General features: G+C 44.4%; 1 protein-coding gene across 1 annotated transcript in view; it reads right to left on the bottom strand.

Moving 5' to 3' along the window:
• Positions 1–304: 304 nt before the first annotated feature.
• The window catches only part of DCT (dopachrome tautomerase), a 44,512-nt gene continuing 22,819 nt past the window's right edge, over positions 305–21,997 (bottom strand). Inside the window, exons 5-8 of the mRNA XM_075918823.1 lie at positions 20,466–20,645; positions 19,553–19,688; positions 8,243–8,444; positions 305–7,098 (exon numbers count right to left, since the gene is read on the bottom strand). Coding sequence (XP_075774938.1) covers positions 6,917–7,098; positions 8,243–8,444; positions 19,553–19,688; positions 20,466–20,645 — 700 coding nt within the window. The 3' untranslated portion in view covers positions 305–6,916. The remainder of the gene's footprint in view (positions 7,099–8,242; positions 8,445–19,552; positions 19,689–20,465; positions 20,646–21,997) is intronic.

Genomic DNA, 21,997 nt, shown 5'->3' with positions numbered 1-21,997 from the left:
TACCCCTATGTTAGAGAACTGTTGCTCTAATAGGAAGTAGCCTCCAGACAGTACATGTTATTTCATATAAGAAATTGTTTCTGGGACAGGTACTAACTTCATTAATATTAATGTATTAATATATAAAACCAGTATATAAAACTGCCCTGATGGGAGTTGAAGTCAGAATAAAACAAATGCATTCTGAATACACAATGGCTATGTCTGGACTGGCATGATTTTCTGCAAAAGCTTTGCGCAAAAGGGACTTTTGCCCGAACGGGAGCAGCATAGTATTTCCTCAAGAAGCACTGATTTCAGTCAGTGTTCTTGCGGAAATTCAAGTGGCCAGTGTAGACAGCTGGCAAGTTTTTCCGCAAAAGCAGCTGCTTTTGTGGAAAAACTTGCCAGTCTAGACACAGCCAATGGCTTTTTCTGTGGGAACTCACTGAGCCCACCCAGCTCCAGTTGGAAGATTGGGAGTGAGGGTAGGGAAGCAGCAATGGCTAGACAGCTCTCCCTACTCCATTGCTTGCTTGCCAGGGTTGTGCAGAGGTCCTGCAGGTCAGATGGTTCCAGTTCTACTGGTGTTAAGGACAGATTAAAAGGCCTAAATCTTTTCTCCTTCTGACTCTTCCTTGTTAATAATTGCTGTACCTATGGAACAGTATGACCCAGTGATACGTGAGAGGGAAATAGTCTGTTGAGCTTGCAAATGGAAGGAGCAGTCCCTGTGAGAGAATTTCTATCTTCAGATATTGGCCCCTTGGATTCTAAAAGACATTGACAGGGAAGCCAAGGATGCACTGAGAAACTCAAAGGAAAGGCTAAGTTCGTTTATTGTTTGCTTGGGGTTTATTAATTCTATTTATGCATTACAGCTTGGAGCACAGTGGAGAAATAAGTATTTATATGGCTTATTGAATTAGATATATGTGTACACAATATCCAGTCATGAAACTATCATAAATATCTGCTTAATATCACCACTCAAACCCATAGCTTTCACCATTCTCCTCCGTGTGCTGTCCACTAAAGGTTTTATGGTTTCCTGGAAATTCCCCCGGCTGCGTGTTGACCGTAGTATTCACAGGAGGAACTGTTTGCAAGATTAGGCTCTGCAGCCCTGATTCTGCAATTAATTTCACATAGGTCCATCAGCCTGCCTGTGTGATACTCTACTCATTACAAGGCCTTAGATCCTCAGGCAGGGCTCTTGCCTTCCTGTTTTTCTGAAAAGTGCCTAGTGTGCTGTCAGCAATTAAACAAATGAATAATAAGAACACAGCCATTTTTTAGAGCAAAAAAGGATATTTTTCAGTCTGGCATAACTCAGAAATAGTTACATCTATTGAATGACATTTTTTTCATTTAAACACTGTTAACTGAGAAGAATGGAGAGAGAGGTGTGTGTGTGTGTGTGTGTGTGTGTGTGTGTGTGTGTGTGTGTGTGTGTGTGTGTGTGTGTGTGTGTGTGTGTGTGTGTGTGTGTGTGTGTGTGTGTGTGTGTGTGTGTGTGTGAAGTTCCTGCATAAAACTGCTCCATAGTGGCTGCTGTTTTCCAAGAAGCTCCCAACAGAACCCTGGCCTTTCAAAATCGCCTGTCCAACTACTGCAGGGGTGGGGAACCTTCTTTGGGCCACTGACCCACAGAAAATTCAGTGAGGGCCAGGGACTGCAGGGAGGTGGCAGGGGAATGGAATGCCAGTGTGGGCTCCTCAATGCTGGGGGAGGCCCTAAGTCCCAGGCGCCAGATCCAGGCAACCCAGGGGCCACATCCAGCCCCGAGGTCTTAGGTTCCCCACACCTGAACTAATGGGCCAGGGTTTAATTTACCAGTCAAGTTCTCACAAATTCTTTCAAGAGCTTCCATATTCACTATCAGCTTTCCCACAAAAGTATTTAGCCACTTGTACCTGAAAGCCAATTATGCCATCATTAACTACAAAAGCCTATAGATATTTGCCAATATTTGTGCCTTGTCACATAAAACATTCTTCTTGCTTTTTACAGTTTGATCTGGCCATGAAGCTAAACCCTTTAAAATACACATGAAAATCAAAATGGCTAGAGGCTCACTACATCACTTTTTTATTTGCATATGAATAAAGCTTTCTTCCCAAAGGAGCTTAATGTAGATTCTGTCCACATTTTTTAATCCAATGAAGCCCTGTTACTGAGCCAAATGCAATGCTGTTCCTTACAAAAGTGGTTCTCAGTCAGCGGTATGTGTACCCCTGAGAATACACAGAGGTCTTCCAGGGGGTACATGAGCTCATCTAGCTATCTGTCTCGTTTTACAACACTAGTCAGTGTTTGTTTGGTCAGTACAAACAAAAATTTCATACACGGACTTGTTTCTGTTTTGCTACATATGATACCCTGAAACATAAGTACAATATTTATATTCCAATTCATTTATTGTATAATTATATGGTAAAAATGAGAACGAAAGCAATGTTTCAGCAATAGTGTTTGTGACACTTTTATGTCTGATTTTGTAAGCAAGTAGTTTTTAAGTGAGGCGTAATTTGAGGATACACAATCAGACATCTGAAAGAGGTACATTAGCCTGGGAAGGTTGAGAGCGACTGCATTGCAAACCTTCCTCTGCTGCTATACTGAGAAACTACTTGAAAGAAAAAATGAAGCAGGCAATTTTACAGTGCCTCTAGGTGGTTTTCAAGTAAGCCACAAGAGGGCATGTAGTGCTTTTATGTGCAGCAGATTATGCCGTGCTTTCACTATTAGTATGAGTAACTGTGAGAATAAGGACAGCTTTAAATTTGCAACTATGATACCAAGGACAGAGGTAAAGAGGGACTGAAATTTGATTGCTATATAGGGGGTGCTTTTTATTACAGAACTTAAGTCATCTGCATTAATTGCACTCCTTGGAGACTGGGTCCAGGACACAAAAACACCATTTCTGTGGGTTCTCTCAGCAGACAGGCAAGGACCAAACAAGCACAAGACCTATGCTGGATTTACTCCCTTGCTCTTAGTGAAGGTCTCTACTATAAAGCTTCTCAAGCATGTCTCATTTTTACCCCCCTACCTACCCCCCCCCCTTTTTTTTTTTTTTTTGACGGAATGCTATCACTGTTGTTCAGTCCAGCCATAGGTTGTTAGGAAGAAAAGCAGAATGAATTCTTGTGGCATTTTTTCAGCTTGTGCCATTAGAAAACATACCAAACTAGTGCAGTGGGAAGGCACTATTTTGTAAGCTGGATGGGTGCTCAGCACCACCTGTATTCAGGAGGAGAAATGGCATTTAATCCCCATTGCACCACCATTGTGAGATTGCTGCTCAGATGTCTTGCAACCCATCTTGCACAGATGGCAGGAGGGAGCATATTCCATCGTGGGCAGCATTCTCAGCCCCAGGGGCTTCTGCCAGTCTAGAACTGTGGGGATAAAAAAGCAGTTGGTGGGATGCAACGGTGGTGCTATAAATAGACTGCCATCTCCCATGGCTGAAGGACCTGTGGGGAGCAAATTCACAGCTTAAGAACTGGGTGATCTTGGCTAAAAGTTGAAAGTAGCCAGTAAACACACTCATTCACTGTGGGCACTTCGGCAATCTCCTATGAAGTCAGAGCTTCTGCGAAATATTCAGCCTCAATTAAAGTTGTTCCTCATACAGTAGAAAACCTCAAGAAAGGGTGATGGCATTAACCTCCCCCATTTGGGGTAAAATCTCACTAAGAATGGGAATAATTAGGGTGAGCGGCTGTGTATATAGATCATTGCCAGATTGGGTGTGTGTGTACATAAAACACATTGACCAGCCCATTCACACTTAAGCTGTGCCCCAGAATGTTCCTGTGATAGGCTAGATAGTCTCTTTGCCATATTTCAGAGGCACCACACTAGGGCTATGTCTAGACTGGCATGATTTTCCACAAATGCTTTTAACAGAAAAGTTTTCCGTTAAAAGCATTTGTGGAAAAGAGTGTCTAGATTGCACTTTTTGCGGAAAAGCGTCCGTGCCAATCTAGATGCGCTTTTGCGCAAAAAAGCCCCGATCGCCATTTTTGCGATCGGGGCTTTTTTGCGCAAAACAAATCTGAGCTGTCTACACTGGCCCTTTTGCGCAAAAGGACTTTTGCCCGAATGGGAGCAGCATAGTATTTCCGCAAGAACACTGACAATCTTATATGAGATCGTCAGTGTTCTTGTGGAAATTCAAGCGGCAAGTGTAGACAGCTGGCAAGTTTTTTTGCAAAAGCAGCTGCTTTTGCGGAAAAACTTGCCAGTCCAGACACAGCCTAGAAGTAGCCAGATTCCAAACTGAATTTTTGATGTTAGGTTTTCTGTTGGTGGCTTATGTACAGCACCAGCCAGAATTCAACCCCAAGTATTGAACAGGAAGAAGACAGAAAAAAGTACTTCACCCCAAAAAATGCTTTCGCTGACACGGAAGAAATGTTGTTCTTCATGTTCTCCACTCCTGGGTATTTAGTTTCCACAAAAAGTAGGTTGATTGGTTGCTGGAGTTTTATGTTCACTATTTTTTTGGAGTCCACAGCAGCTAGATTTGTTACTCACATATTTGTGCTGGTACTGATGATTGCATATGGTGTGGAATCCATACTTCAACCCCATTCCATACACCAGGAATTTAAAACCAAAGCAGGAAGAGGTCCTTACAGAGAAATGGAGTGTAAATCTAAGCTACAAGTGGATGATTCACAACTCTCATTTTAGCACCAGTGTACCTTTGCCCTGTTTGTGAAGGTAATTGTACCTCGTGTTAAATGATGAAGAGACAAGTAAGAAATAATCTACTCACAACTTGGTAATTTTTTACTACAGACACTCCTGTACATTAGAACTTTCAATAAAAATTGGATGAATGCTGTATATACTTATTAAGAAAAGTGTAATAGTAAGCATGAGGTACAGAGCATGGAGAGCTATTGGAGAGCCAAAGAGATATACTTTAAAATATGATTCATTGCATGTAGCAACATATATTTAATGTACCATATACAACATCCACACATCCTCAAAGCCAGGATTTTCAGAACAAGCTTTGCATCTAGCACAAATTACAATAGGGCCATATGTATGCAAGGAAAACTAAGTATTTAACAAGATTTCCATACCTCTTCCGTGATTTAGTATGCTTTACAGTTACAGTTATATTACCACTATCAATATATACTAAATATTTATTCCAATAGTGAAAACAGAGCTTAATTCTTCTAGAAATCAACACGTGTGTAGCCTCTGTCTACTGGAATTGGCCTTAAAGGTTTTGTTGAGGACATTTAGGAAGGACCACATGGGGTTCTCCGTATCTATGATTTCATTTCTGCCCTCCATATGCAAATACACATTCACACTTCCTTCTCTGGTACTCAACACACTGCCATCTCCGCACAATTACCAGCACTCCTCAACAACTTCGGCTGTGTCTAACACTACACACACACACCCCCATCTTTGCTCAGCATAGTCTGAGAAGTTGCCATGTGGAGAATGGCAGGTGCAGAATTCAGTCTCTGCCACAGGCTCCTGATACTGAACTTTTATAGGAGTGTCTGCTTAGGTAAAAATGAATTCCTGCTCATTATTTTTAACTGGACATGGGGAATTTGAATTAGGGAGTTTCCTGGTGCTTATTTAGTTCCTATGCAAAGTTAGTTAAGGGCTTATTCTGTGGCTTATACTGTCCCCACATGTTCCTTACAATATTGCATCCAGTCCCACCCCCAGAAGAGCATCTGCAGAAGCATACATGAAATATTTGAGTCCTTTTTTTTAAAGCAACATCACTTACATGCAATCTTGTTTTGTGCCTGTATACAGGGCCAGCCCTCCCATGAGGCGAACTGAGGCGGCTGCCTCAGATGCCAGACTGTGGGGGGGTGCCACTAGGACCCAGAGTGTAGAAAACTGTGTCTGCTGCTGGTGCATATGTATTCTCTCTGCTCTAGAAGCACAGCGATGGTGGAGTGCTGTGCTGGAGGAAGGAGGACACAAGAGACCTTTCAAAGTTTTGGCCCAAGCGAGGGAGCATTGGGACATCATTTGAGCTCCCCGCCTCAGGTGCCAAAATGTTGTGAGCTGGCCCTGCCGGTATATACTGAAATCTACCATCCAAAGATATATAGTCAATTAAATTCTGCCTATCACAGGACTATTCGTTCAGAAACACATTTAGGAAACAAAATTGCATTTGTCTTTCTCACAAGATGTTTTTATTTTCTCTGTCCATAGGATTCTCAGATGATGTGATCCAAAGCCGAGTCAAACTGCAATCTCCAGCAACAGGAGAACTCTGGCCTGTCTTAGGCTGTGCATGTGTGTGCATAAACGCACACGTGTAAAGCAAAGTACCTCATGTGTTGTGTCAAAATGTGTCATGATACTGTTGATCCCACATAACAGGAAAAGGCCATTGAGACTGAAGACAATGTAGCTAGTTGTTTAGCAAAGGGCTACGTCTACACTGGCATGATTTTCCGAAAATGCTTTTAACGGAAAAGTTTTCCGTTAAAAGCATGTTCGGAAAAGCACGTCTAGATTGGCAGGATGCTTTTCTGCAAAAGCATCGTGGCCAATTTAGACGCGCCATTTTCGCGATCGGGGCTTTTTTGCGGAAAACAGTACTGTGCTGTCTACACTGGCCCTTTTGCGCAAAAGTCTTTCGGAAAAAGCCTTTTGCCCGAACGGGAGCAGCATAGTATTTCCGCAAGAACACTGACAATCTTACATGAGATCGTCAGTGTTCTTGCGGAAATTCAAGTGGCCAGTGTAGACAGCTGGCAAGTTTTTCCGCAAAATCAAATGATTTTGCAGAAAAACTTGCCAGTCTAGACACAGCCAAGGAGTGTGTGTCAAGTTATTAGTTCAGCACTTGGCTAAGAGCTGAACAACTAATCAGGTTAGTTTCCTACAAGTCAATCTGATGAAGCAATGTACAGCACTAGGCCTCTTCTGTATAATTTTTTTTGCTGAACTTTGCATTTATCAACGGTTCAAAACCTTTTCTGTATCTTCTGTGCTGAAAGAGTGCAAGCAGCATAATTAGTACAACTAAAGCTATCAGTGCTCCTCCAATCGTGGATCCAACCATAATAGTCCAAGCACGAGTTTCTTCAAGTGACTCTGTAAATACAGAAACAGTATCTGAGTTATAGATCGGGAATAACTTTGTTTCTAAAATCACAAAGGAGGAGGAGCAAATATTAGACTCGGCTTTAACATACATGGGACTATTATTATCACTTTAGCACCCAATGTCCCTAGTCAGGATCAGGGCTCCCTTGTGTAGGCAGTGTGCAGCCATACAGTAAAACACAATCCTGGCTGCAAGAGTTTATAATCTAACTTAATATCAGACTCAAGACACAAGTGTAACAAATGAAGGGAATGAGAAAGGAAGGGCAATGGGAAAAGGGACAGAGTTTAAAAGCCTACCTATGCACAATTTGTAAGTTTCAAGGACAGGATTTTATTTATTTAGGCAGCTGTAAGAAATAAGGAAAAATGACGGATCTCAGCAGTGCTCCCTAGAGTGAAGTGCTAGACCATGCATGGTACATTCTTGACATTCAGCCCATGTCAACCCCACAGGACAGAACATCTGTACTTGGTCTTTTCACTTTCCCTTATTTGGGGTAAAATATTCAAAAGCATCTCAGTTACTAAGAAGCCTGAGAGTATGTCTACACAGCAAAAAGAGATCTGCAGCATCCTCTCAGAACCTGGGTCAAATGACTCAGCCTTGAACGGCTGTGCTGTGGGGTTAAAACTAGCAGGACAGACATTGGCCTTGGGCTAGAGTCCAGCCTCAAAGACCTTCACAACTCCCCAGGATTCAGAATCTGGGCTTCAGCCTAAGCCCAAAGAGCTACCCTGCTAGTTGTATCCTGGTGGGAGCCTGACCCATGCTCTGAAACCTTCTGCTATTGTTTGGGGGGGAGGGGTTGAGGGAAGTTTGAGGTGGGTTTTCACAACACTGACATGCCTAAGTGGCTTTTGAAAATGGGCATTTAGGTTTCTAAGTCTCTTAAGCATTTTTGAAAATGTTACGCCGTATATTGTTGGCGTCAGTTACTGCCATCTTCTCCCGCTGCTGACTTTCAGGGAAACTTGGGCACCTTGGTTCTCTAAGCCCTTTTAGAAAAATGTGATATGGGTGCTTATGAAAATGTTGCTCTGAATACGCAGATATCAAAAGACCTTTATATGAAAACTTGAGTGGCCCAGTCTCTTCCTCTGCAATTCCTTTAGCATGTCTGTTACTTACCTGGTAGGTCAATGGCATAATTGTAGCCGAGCTGTTCTGCAGCTAAGAAGAGTTGAGCATTGGTCACAGGTGGGAAGAAAGGGACCATGTTGTACATCCTGTTGTGCCCAATAGGGGCCAGCTCCAAAGGCCAGGCATTGTCAGAGGGGTTAAATTGTTTCATCCACTCATCAAAGATGGCATCAGTAAAAGTGTGAAGGACCTGTCAGTTCAATTACACACGCACATAAGCACCTTTCTGGTTCCAACAGCATCCAACATTTTTTTTTTTAAATCACCAAGATTGGATCAGTTTAGAAGTAGGAAATGCCAGTAAATACACAAACCGGCTGAGTCTACACTGGCCAGTTATTCCAGAAAATCAGCCGCTTTTCTGGAATAACTTGCCAGCTGTCTATACTGGCCACTTGAATTTCCGGAAAAGCACTGACGATCTCACATAAAATCATCAGTGCTTTTCCGGGAAAACTATGCTGCTCCCGTTCGGGCAAAAGTCTTTTTCCGAAAAACTGTTCCAGAAAAGGGCTGGTGTAGACAGCAGAGATTTCTTTTCCGCAAAAAAGCACCGATCACGAAAATGACGATCTGGGCTTTTTTGCGGAAAAGTGCATCTAGATTGGCACGGACGCTTTTACGCAAAAAGTGCTTTTCCGGAAAAGCATCCTGCCAATCTAGATGCACTTTTTCCGAAAATACTTTTAACGGAAAACTTTTCCATTAAAAGCATTTCCGGAAAATCATGCCAGTGTAGACGTAGCCACCATGTGTGTGGGCGCTGTTCCACTGAGAAGTGCTGAACTCCCTAGCAGTTGGATTGGCCCCCTCCAGTCTGCCCTGCACTTAGCTGCACTGCCTCAAGAGCCCAGCAAGGCCCGAGCTCTCACTCACCAACTGTCGCAATATCACAGGGCAAGAAACATTGGTGGTTCCTTCTCCCCAGGCACTTATGTTCCCCAAGGTGATGGGTCAACTCAGTTGTGTTGACCAGTGTACCGAGGGAGCAGAGCCTTGGTTTTGCTGGCTCCCTGCCCTTGCCAGCCCATGCCCTGCCCACCTGTGCTGGCTGTGGAGTAGCAACCTGGTGGTGACTGTTCACTGTATATTATGTAATCTGCAATGCAAACTCATGCAAGAGAGAAGGGGATGCACAGCCTCTTATCCCCTCTATAGGCTCATAAATCAGTTTAAAATTGAGCCCTAATCTAAGGCAAGACCAAAAAGAAATGAGGCCCAGGCTTTCCAGCCCATTGTGTCAGCTTTCACCGGTAAGGGCAGGGAAGCTAAGCTGATCTAGTTTACATGCCATGGATCCAATTAAGGTATTAAGGCCAGGGTGTAAGCTGAACTAGAATGGGGGCTGTTTTATTATACACAGGGGTAGAACTTGCTACGTACCTCCTGACCCTTGCAGTGTGAGTTACACCAAACTAGACATTCTTAGAGTACACTGGAAAGTGTGATTCTCAGCTCCCACAGATGTATCCATGCTAGCTCTGCCCTCTTGGGTGACAGGTATTGTAGGCAGGGGAAGGCATTGCCTTCCCAAACTCCTTCACATAGCCCCTCCCATACTCCACCTGAGTCCAGGCCCCTCCTGCTGGCTGTTCCCATGGTAGAGGATGGGGCAGGCAGGCTGAAGGTCGCTCTGTGCTGCCTGTCTTCTCAGCACTGGAAACATTCTGGCCACCCAGCATTGGGGCTGGTAGGTTGGCTGCCGGAATGGGGACCTCAAGGTTAGGGGTTGACCCAAAGTGGCTGGGGCTGCACCTCCCAGCTCTCCTCACTCATGCCGTAGGGCTGCGGGAGGCTGCAGCCATGCTGTCCAGCTATCCAGAGCCAGGCAAACTGTAGCCATTCTGTCTGGCTCACCAGAGCTCCAGGACCAAGGAAGACTGGGGTCACTACCACAGAGGAGGGGCCAGCATCTGCTGTAGTGGGAATGGGGTTGGGCTCCAATGAACATGGAAGGAGCAGTGTCTTCGGGCCAGGGGATGAGCCAGCGGTTCACCCGCCATCCATGTCTGTATTTATCTGCAGTGGCACTGGCAGCTGCTCGGCCTAGCCACTCTGGCCACGTCTAGACTACATTTACATTTCGAAATTTTTTTTTCCAAAAAAAGGTTTATGCAGTTTTTCAAAAAAAGGGTGTTTTTTTCTGAAAAAAACGCATCCAGACTACTTTCACTTTCGAAAGACCCGCTTTTGAAAAAGCGATCAGAAGAAGATATGCAAATTCCCACCGAATTTGCATATCCTCGTTCGAAATTTAAACGTAGTCTAGATGTGCCCTCTGAGTGTAATCTCACTCTGCCTTCTGCATATATATTCAGGCAACTACCACGCACTACCAGCTATGTTGCCACAAGCACACTGCTACTTTTAGGCACTAACTCAAGCAGCACTAACGTGGGTATGGCAACACAAACTGAGTCACACCTTTCAACTCCAATGTAGACGTATTTTTAGGCTTTCTGAGACTCATATTCTGAGGACCAAACTATGCACAATGTGTAAGGAGCAGAGAGTTCCAGTTAAACCTAGGTAAGTGGATATGAGTAAAAAAAAAAACAAGTGAAGGAGAGTCTATATAAAGTCTAACTGGGTGTAACTTACATGTTTTAGGGGGTCACTGAGGACATATCAGCTTATTCTTTTTCTTGACTTAAACGCATTTCTGAACTTGACTATAGGAGTCCTGACTCCTTTTGCTTTTGTTTTCAGGAATCAGTTTTCCAGATAGCATTAATAACCCTCCCAGAACTCTGATGCAGCAAAGAAACAGAAACAAATTATTCTGCACTTTTAAAAAAATTCTCGGGAAACAGAATGGCCTGATGAACTGGAAAAGAGCTAAGGTAGTCTTTTAGCAGGCCTGGGCATGTCGCAGGAAGGATTGGGCTGGAAAAGGCAGGGACTAGGTAGACAAGAAGAAGTACTGGTAAGTGGTATGCCAAGTGCCAAGTTAGAAGCACTTCATCCATGATACAAAAGATTTGATAGTTGCCAAGGAAGTGTTGCTCAGAGCTTGTTTAATTTGAGCTATTTTCTCCACATTGCAATTTTTGAAATGCACAGTTTTCCTTCTCTCAAAGGTGAAGTAAGCCGGTGTGCCTCCGCTGTGGTGCGCTGGTAAGAGACTACCTGGCTGGGGGTGGGATTCTGAATACTACTGGTATAATGACAAAAATGGCTTGCATTGCTACACCCTAGGCAGTGTGGCCATAGCACACCCACATTCCGGGCCCGGTGCTTGGGTTGAAGTGTGGCTGGAATTGGGTAGTGTGATCCCTGCCACTCTGGCTAATCCTGGGAATCCAGCGGCCAGGCACTACAATCCCTACTGCCCTGGTCAGTCCCAGGGATCCAGCAGCCAGGCAGTGCAGTGGCCACACTCCTTGCCCCAAGCTCCCCCAATTCCCCCACAATCCTCTGCCCTGAACACCCCCACCCTTTGCCCTGACTCCTGCACCCCCATCCTGATTCTGCACCCCCACATACCCCTCTGACCTAAGTCTCTCACACCTCTCAGCCCCCCTGACCTGAGCTCCCCCACATCCATACACACCCCAACCCTTCTGCCCTGACCCCCCTGTATTCCATCCACACTTCAGTTTCTTACAGGTACTGTTCTATCGCAACCCGCCCCAGCCCTGAGCTCTCCCCACCCCAACGGAGGGTTGTGATAGCACAGTACCTGTAAGACATTTAAGGTATTTGTACTCCTGCCTTCACCTTTCCTGTTTCCCCTCCTCACTAATTTTCTGTTTGAGTGCTCAGCACATTTATCAATCAGACCACTTATCTAGGTGCCTACAAATCTCACTCTCAAAAAGCTTGATTTAGGAATAAGGAGTTTGGGTGAAAAATGGACTCAGCCTTTCAAATGCAAATATTTCTTCAGAAAGTATATTTTAAGTCAGGCACCAGAGGGAGCCCATACACTCCAAATCTGCTTAGAACAAACTTTACAGACACGTATACATCTCCCAATCTTTTTCAATATAACAAAAATTCTCAGTGTCCTTTAGGTGAGCTAGCTGTAGAGAACTACTTTATCTTTGGCTATTCCAGCACAGCTGGTACTAGGATGGTTTCAGAAAAAATACAGAAAAAAAAAAGACTCCAAAAGTTGTTAAACAAAAAAAACCAACCCCCCCAAAAAACAGCACGGCCCTTTAAGAAACGTGTGGTGAAGCTTTGTGGCCCTAACAGGCTGCCGGCAGCCACCTGCCATCTTGCCTCCCTGCGCGGGGCCGGACAGCTCCCTTGCGGAACCAGGTAAGCACTAGAGTTGCCAGGCTTGCCTCCATATTGAGCTGGACAGCTCAGGATTTTTGCCTCCTGACCAGGAAAAAATAAGAAAGTACCGGACATTTTAGGTGTCCGGTATTTTCTGAATTCTTTTACCGGACAGGAAGCAAAAATACCGAACTGTCCAGTTCAATACCAGACACCTGGCACTCCTACTGGTAACAGTAGCAAAACTCTTTGGGCTGGAGCTGCTAAAGGACGTAGGTGTTCAAGAATTAGGCCCCACTAAAATTCATAAAGGCCTGATGCCTCTGTCCCCAAAGTCTGCAAGTACCTATAATTTTTGTAATTTAAGTTCCCTATCAGGCTCAGTGCAAACACACTGCAGCTTCACACCAGGCATGCACACAGTTGGTCTACTAGATTAGGGCACCTTCCCACTGAACTTTTAGCCCAGGGCTGAGGTGTCAGTCTGGATATTCCTCCTTCACCTGATTTGTAGGGGTTGCCAACTTTCTAATTGCACAGAACCAAACACCCTTGCCTTGATTCCTGCCCTGCCCCCTCCCTGAAGCCCTGCCTCTCGCTCACTCCAGCCCAACCCCCATCATTCCTTCTCCCTCCCTCCCTCACTTTCCCTGGGCTGGGACAAAGGGTTGGGTGCAGGAGGCGGGGCAAGCTCTGGGAGGGAATTTGAGTATGGGAGGGGAGCTCAGGTCTGGGTTACATAGTTGGGATGTGCAAGGGGTAGGAACTCCAGGAGGGGGCTTAGGGCTGGGGCATGGGGCTGGGGTTAAGGTGCAGGTTCCGAGCTGGGCATGAAGGATTTGGAGTTCGAGAGGGGGCTCAAACTGGGGCAGAGGATTGGGGGGGTGAAAGAAGCAGAGCCATCCTTTGAATAGGGTGAATCTGGGCAACTGCTCTGGGCCCTGTGCTTTGGGGGACCCTAGAGACAGGTGTAACTAGCTCGCAAGATCTGTCCCCAAGATATAGGTGAGGGAACTAGGGATATGAGAGTATTGCAGCACCCAAGGGCTCCCAGCTGCCACCTCTGTGCACAAGGTCCCAGCTTTCACCGCCCATGCATGAGATCCTAGCTGCTACCCTGCACCTAGGGCCCCAGAGGTTGGCCCCACACCCATGTCTCTGAGGCTGCCCCAGGCCCAGGCATTTGCCTCTAGCCTTAGCTGGGAGCTCCTGCTTCTCTTTCTCCTCTTCTCACCTCTGCTCCTTGCTAAAATGGTGTAGTCACCTAATGTCAAGAAAGGGTTTGCAGCTGAGAATGCTAATCAGATGGAGGAATCATCCTACACCCAAGATTGAACTCAAGGAGAGCTGCCGGCAACTGGCACCCTAGGAGGAATGCGTGATTGGCGCCCCCGCCTCCATAGCCCTCAATGGTGTGACGTCATCATAGGCAACTGCTGAGGTTGCCTACATACACGGACCACCCCAGGAGATGCCTATCTCTGAGAGAAGGCAGGGCTTAACTCCTCCCACTATGTGAGGAGCCAGTTTCCCTTCAGGTGTCACCATGTAACCGCTGAAATTTTCAGCAATTACATGATTTCTTAAATGCGTTTTAACATCTGAGTCCGCAGATCCACGGGGCTCTATTCCCAAGAGCCACAATGACCAACAGAGAGGAATGTGGGCCTGTCGTGCTTGGAAGCCAGGACCCTGTGCCAGCAGCTCCTCCTGGCAATATGGCCACCCCAGACAGAAGACATTGCGTCTGGCACAGGAGCTGGTGGCAGTGCAGCTTTGTTGCCTGGAGGAGCTGCCAGTGCAAGGCACTGGCTCCTGTGTGTGACAGGACCACACTCCTTTCCATGTAGGGTTGCCAGATGACCCAACACAGGCTAAAAATTTTTGTCAAGCAAAAAAAGAAGCATGGGATAATAAGTACTGCCTCTCCCAGCCCCCACTAGGCTTCTGATGTGCCAAGAGCCCCAACTGGAAAGTCCCAACTGGCAGGCGGGGCCACGATCGGCACTGAGAGCCTGTGATTGCACAGAAGCCTGGTGGGGGCAGGAGAGTCCCAGCCACTCTCCCTACCCCCGCCAGGCTTCTGCACAATCACAGGCTCATAGCGCCAATCATGGCCCTGCCTTCCAGTCGCTTCCCCTGCCCATGCCAGGCTTCCGTCTGGTGCGCAGCCGGAAAAATCAGAGAATACCAGACATTGCACATGTCCCGTATTCTCTGATTTTTTTTTACCGAATAAAGAGCACAAATACCGGACTGTCTGGTAGAATACTGGACACCTGGCAACCCTATGCTGCAGTGACTCTTGGGAGTAGAGTCCTGCAACTAAGTGGATTCTGATGTCTAACTGTAGATAATCACATCCGTGGGTAGACATTTCTATCTGCACAGGGTTCTACTTACAGAGTTGCAAGTTACAGGTTGCTCACAGATTTAGGACAGCGAAGAGTGGTACATTTTCCAATAAGTGGGCCCCAGGAAACTGCAGGCCTCCTCTATTGTTTAAGTTTTCATGGTGGGTTGGATTAAGCAAGATGGGCTGGGAAGCAGTTTATTGATTTTGTGTATTTTTAAATATCTGAAAAAGTGCTTAGAGTCTTGAGATGGTATGAAATACAAAAAAGACGAAAAATACCATTTGAACTGTGATAAGGCCCAAAATGTAGTCAGTATAGTAGGATTTCCAAACACGGAGGAGCGTAATCCCTGCTGAAAAGAATATCCTTGCTGCTTTTTACTCTTCACCATGTAACAAGCAGTGTAAGGGTACAGGTGGCATTCAGATACCATAACAAGATTCAACCATTTCTAAACAAATCTCCCTGATAACTAATTAAGTGATGCCATAATAAATAGGATGGCGCCCCTGATTTTGCTTCTCCTCATGATCTCTGATCTTGCACTTGGCTCCGAGAGAGCAAGTGCCCTCACATGTAGCTCCCCTGAGGTCATTCAGAATTGCAATATCAGGGTCTAACTCTTGTATGTATACACCATTCTCTTCCATCTTCTTACTGCATAAAGCAAAGTACCCCAACTTAGATTCCTTCCCATGAATCTGATCACATACTATTTACATCATGCCGCATCATCTCTGAATTTGGTGCAGTTTGCCAGAATTGTGCTTGTTTGTGCTACAAAGCATCTGCTAGAAAAAGCTGTAGCTAAATCAATTTCAGACAATTGTCCAATACAAACACAGAAAGGCAAATTCATTATTGGGGTATCTATTATCTTCAATATCCATATGAAGGGCATTTCTACACTAGGAAATAATTCCAAAATAACTAAAATTGACATCATAACTCCCAATTTAACAAAATCGAAATAGCGTGTCCCCACTACATGGGAGCATCGAAATTAGTCAGAATTATTTCGAAATAGCACGTCCACATTAATTGGAACCTGTCTCAGACTTAGAGCTCTGAGAAGCTCTTTTGGGCGGGCACCAGGAAGGCAGAGACTTCCTGTCGCTACTTGGTCAGGCGAGCTGTGACGCCTGCTTTCAGGGGTTTCTCTCTACAGCCGCGTCTCACATGCCACTCCCCCACTGCCTCCTCCCTCACAGTGTGCTCTGGTTGTCCTCGCGGATGCCAGAGCACTGGCATCATGGAGCCAGAGCTGCTGCAAAGCAGTGCCAGGCTCCCAGGCCTCATGCTGTGCCTCATGGCGCAATTGGTCCAGACCACCCACATACTGCTCCAGGCACCTAGCAGGGGTATTGGCAGAAAGCCAGGAAAGCCAATGAGAAAGAGGGTTCTAATTTGAATTGTATATAGATACCTAGCTGCTTCTTTCTTTTGGGGAAGTTCTAAGTTAAGGGCTGGAGGGATCAGTGTGCAATAATCAAACTACCATGCCTGCAAGGAATTTGGAGCATGGAAGTGGACTGGACGATGAAGGGATCATGAGTAAATAAGGGGAAAATGTATATTTAGTTGCGATCAGGATATGTTTCTTTGTTTTGTTTGTTTGGCTTAAATGTCTCTATGTGAATTCCATGTATTTTTCCTCCCCCACTCACCATATTTAAGCTACAGACCAAAGAGATTGTTTCTTTGTGTTTTGATCTGTTCTTTTCTCAGTTGCTCTGTAACACCTAGCAACCAAGTATGCTTTATCAAGTATATCTTTTTGTTTTTGTTAATAAAATCACCTTTCTTAAGGGGATGATTTGATTCTTGTGTCCTGGAAGGTAATAGAATCATAGAATACTAGGACTGGAAGGGACCTCGAGAGGTCATCGAGTCCAGTCCCCTGCCCTCATGGCAGGACCAAATACTCTCTAGACCATCCCTGGGAGACATTTTTCTAACCTACTCTTGAATATCTCCAGAGATGGGGAATCCACAACTTCCCTGGGCAATTTATTCCAGTGTTTGACTACCCTGACAGTTAGGAACTTTTTCCTAATGTCCAATCTAAACCTCCCTTGCTGCAGTTTAAGCCCCTTTGCTTCTTGATCTATCCTCAGAGGCCAAGATGAACAAGTTTTCTCCCTCCTCCTTATGACACCCTTTTAGATATCTGAAAATTGCTATCATGTCCTCCCTCAATCTTCTCTTTTCTAAACTAAACAAACCCAATTCCTTCAGCCTTCCCTCATAGGTCATGTTCTCTAGACCTTTAGTCATTCTTGTTGCTCTTCTCTGGACCCTCTCCAATTTTTCCACATCTTTCTTGAAATGTGGTGCCCAGAACTGGACACAATGCTTCAATTGAGGCCTAACCAGTGCAGAGTAGAGCGGAAGAATGACTTCTCATGTCTTGCTCACAACACACCTGTTAATACATCCCAGAATCATGTTTGCTTTCTTTGCAACAGCATCACACTGCTGACTCATATTTAACTTGTGGTCCACTATAACCCCTAGATTCCTTTCTCTCGTACTCCTTCCCAGACCGTCGCTTCCCATTCTGTATGTGTGAAACTGATTGTTCCTTCCTAAGTGGAGCACTTTGCATTTGTCTTTATTAAACTTCATCCTATTTATCTCAGACCATTTCTCCAATTTGTCCAGGTCATTTTGAATTATGAATAGAGGGTCTGTGTGTATGTTTGCCTAGGCTGAGAGGTCAGCTATAAAAGACACAGTGGTTTTTTGGTGGTTTTTTTTTTCTTTTTCAAGCTCTCTTCTGGCAAAAGAGCTTGGGGTACCCCTGGGAAAGAAATTCAAGTATTTCTTCTTGTTTTTTCAGGGTTTAAATCACTTAATGGTGGCAGCCTATTTTCCATGCATCTCTGATTCTGGGGAGGGTGGGTTTTGTTTTTGGTTTTTTTTGTAAGCAGAGCCTGTAGAGGCAAGGTATTTAAGGTATTTTGTGGGCCCCCACCTTCTGCACTCAAGAGCGCTAGAGTGAGGAACAGCCCTGGCACAAGGTATGGCCAGAGCAATCAGAACTACAGCTGTGGGAAGCCTCTGGAGGCCAATTATTTTGAATTAGCAGCAGCAAAGCATCCACAATAATGCTATTTTGAAATTAGTGTTATTCCCTGAGGAAAACAGGAGTACAGATTTTGAAATAAGCAGCCTATTTCAGATAATGGACTTGGTAGTGTGGATGCTCCATTTATTATTTCGAACAAAGGGGGGTTATTTTGAAATAACTCCCTGGTGTAGACCAGGTCCAAAAGACTTTGATATTCAAACTGCCTAGTGAAAAAGTAATACATTGTTTTACAAAAGTAATACAAGAAAATAATGGTATCATGAAATATTTATCCTGGTTCAATTTTTTTTAATTGTGTGTTTCTTTTATTTTATAACATAGCTACCCAGTAGCAATCTCCTTTCAGCCTGTATGTGAACTAGCAATCACTGCCAACCCTCATTGATTACAAATCTAAATTGTTTTCAAAGGGGGTTAAAGAGTAAGAAGCGAACATCACTGAGGAATATCAAAGCTAGCTTACAATAAAGGCCATAGAAGAAAAGAATTCTGGTGAAATTTCTTTACACGATAATTATGGTTTACTCTACCAAAGGCAACCAGTTCTAGAAACATGTAAAAATAAATAGGTTTTCAATGAATTTGACAAGCATCTGTGTGGAGACCGAAACTGTAACAAGCTCAGCTACTGAAATTACACTTGCTCACTGCTTTATTTTATCTGCTTTATTTTTAGAGTTCTGTGTTTGGAATTGTGATAATAGGTCTACAAATTTACCCTAATTGTACATTTAGCTATAAAATGTGAGTACATATTCATAAGATGTCACCATAACCTGTAACAGTGTTGATGGGACAAGATGCAAAAGTGAGACAGAAAGATTGATTACATCAAAAAGACCTGCTGATATAATTCAAGGATGGTGTAAAGACCGTGCTTGGTAAACAAGTGAAGTGTGAGATCAAAAATCAATAAACCAACCATGGTGTGTCAGAAACTAGACCTAATTGGTAGACAAAATAATGAGGGATGGGCTAATCTAGCCACCATTTTCTTTGCAGGTCCTTAAAGAAATAGAGTTAAGAGAGAAAACTTTTGTATTGGAACAAAGCTTCCCCATCATGGTTGTCATACCCACCATCTCCTGGGACACTTAGCCATTGTCCTCCTGATCCTGAAAGAAGTCCAGGCCAGGCAGGGGGATCTAGATGACACTGCCACCCATGCTAGCTCCAACAGAATCCCAAACAACAACAGAAACAGAACATCTCCAGCTCATTTAATCTAACTTCTCTTTACTAACTAGCCCCAAAAGAACCATTATTATAATCTTTGATACCATCTAAGAGACACTCACAGAGATTTTTCCTTCTCAAAACTCTCTCTAGATAACATACGAGGAAACAAGGGATATTGTTAACATACAAGGGTTATTTAATACTTTATATTTCAGAGGCTATCACTGTTATCCTTCTTTTCTGCATCTTTAATAAAAGCTTAGAAGGATTTCTAAGGATGTATTTGCTATTAGTGTGAAGCCGGCTTGCATCTCTGTCAAACCCTGGGCCTTGTTGGACTGCTAGTGACTGAGTTATTGAATACCATTGGCCCATATAGTCTATTTAAGTGAATATAACAGAGGTATATTCAATTGCAATCAGATTAGAAAAGTGACATACCACAAAAATGGGATCATTAGCTGCAGCATGAGAGGAAGTGCCAGTTCCATTCAGGAAAGAGTGAACCAAGTTATGCAGGCTCACCACTGGGGAGACAAAAGTTCCATCTGCTTTCTCAAACCCTTCTAGACAATTCCTGTGTATGGGATAAGAGAAGATTTAAGTATCCACCTATTGACCAGCACTCCCCCAAATCTTACTATACATTTTAGAAATGTGCATCTCTCTGACAGACTGACTGTGTGCCCGTCCATCCATCCATCTGTGAGTTCATTTGTTCAAGAACTCCTCCTAAATGGTAAGAGCTAGGACCACTACATTTGGTATGCAGCTTCCTCTTATCCTAACTTAAACCGAGGTCAAGGTTTGGTTGTGCCAGGATAATGGAATGTTCCTGGAATTCTATTGTTTCTCATAAAATGGAAAGGGAGGGGTCAGGTAGGAGGGACAATTATACTGTAGAATGACCACGGGGCGGGGCGGGGTGGGAGGCCAGGGCTCAGAAATGGGAACTGGGACAGCAATAACCCCATTGGGCCAGCAGGGGATAGGAATGGAGAAAATGGAACAGCTATCTACTATATATTTCAGAGTTTGTCTGTCTGTCTGCATGTCCCCCAGGTGGAGAACATGCACCCCTCCTCCAGCTGTGCCCACTGCAGTGGCCATGGACAGGTGCATCTCACCTGGCCCTAAATTGCTGTAGTGAAAGAGGGCTGGGGTCATCCTCTCTACCCGGGACAGCCTGCATTCTGAACCTCCCATCTGCAGTCCCACCCCATCACAATGATTTAAACAAAGAAAAACAAAACTTATTTGAGTTAAGGACCCAAGGAACACTGGGTACATTTTCTCCTGTACATATCAAAGGCTAGCCTTGATTAGAACAAGTGATAGGAGATGGAGCACAAACCTGAAGCTGAAATTAGAATTCCGGAAAAAAGGAGGATTATCAAAGTCTCGAAGTGAAAGGCAGTTCTGGATGTCTTCCATGGTTGGCAGCTGTTCACTAGACTTCCCTTGTGGGTTCCTCCGTAGCATGCCTTCATTAGTCCCATTACACAGTGTAACCAGACGGTTGTAATCATCCAAGCTTAGATTAAAATCAAAGTTGTATTGAAGTGTTAGAACAGGATGTTTGAAGGTAACAATCAATAGATACTATCCATTCAGTCCCCGCCAAAACCACTGAGATTGCTCACATCCCTGATTTAAGCACACGTGAAAGTGTTTGCAACGTCAGAGCCTCAGCTGGCTGCAGAGATTGTGTACTGGAAAAGCACATGGTTGTACTGCTAATCTGAGCTAGAATCATAAATCAGCTTTTAAGTGAATCAGCTACAACTTGAACAAGCTCCAACTTTCACATTTCTGCCTTGAAGAATCTCATGAAGGAGATTGATATGGATGTTAGCACATGGGTGCCACATCTTTCAACAGGCTATTCAGAATGTGGCTAATTTAATGTCAGTGGTTCCACTAATTCACTGTCAATTATGTTTCCTTAGCTGGGATGTAGCATAGCTGCCCAACCAAAAATAATTACTGCTGGGTCATGTCACAGTAGCTCCTCCTGCACTCACACCTGCTATTTGGCAGGGCCGGAGAGCATAGTTCGGCACAAACCAGTCTTTACTGCTGCCTCCCGGCACTTTGAGGGTGCATCTACACTGCACTGTAGGTCAAAATAAGATACACAATTTCAGCTACACAAATTCCTAACTGTCAGGGTGGTCAAATATTGGAATAAATTGCCAAGGGAGGTGGTGGAATCTCCCTCACACAATTTCAGCTACACAAATTGTGTATTTTATTTCAAATGGCTTATTTTGAAATTTGGCGCTGTCTACTCAGTGCTTATTTTGAAATAAACTGCTATTCCAAAACGTCCCTTACTCCTTGTGGAATAATGTTTCCATGGTCATTGGAATAGCAAGCCTGTTATATTTCGAAATAACAGGCACGCTCAAAAGACGTGGAATAGGCCTGAGTTGGGAAGGAAATTATGCACCCGTTAGAATCATAGAATAATAGGACTGGAAGGGACCTCAAGAGGTCATCGAGTCCAGCCCCCCGCCCTCAAGGCAGGACCAAGCTCCACCTACACCATCCCTGACAGATATCTATCTAACCTGTTCTTAAATATCTCCAGAGAGGGAGATTCCACCACCTCCCTTGGCAATTTATTCCAATATTTGACCACCCTGACAGTTAGGAATTTTTTCCTAATATCCAATCTAAACCTCCTCTGCTGCACTTTAAGCCCATTACTCCTTGTCCTGTCCTCAGAAACCAAGAGGAACAAATTTTCTCCTTCCTCCTTGTGACACCCTTTTAGATATTTGAAAACCGCTATCATGTCCCCCCTTAATCTTCTTTTTTCCAAACTAAACAAGCCCAGTTCATGAAGCCTGGCTTCATAGGTCATGTTCTCTAGACCTTTAA

This window comes from Pelodiscus sinensis, chromosome 1 (genome assembly GCF_049634645.1).
Source record: "Pelodiscus sinensis isolate JC-2024 chromosome 1, ASM4963464v1, whole genome shotgun sequence".
Classification (NCBI taxonomy): Eukaryota; Metazoa; Chordata; order Testudines; family Trionychidae; genus Pelodiscus; species Pelodiscus sinensis.
The sequence above is the reverse complement of the archived record's forward strand: the minus strand, read 5'-3'. Positions and strand labels throughout refer to the sequence as shown.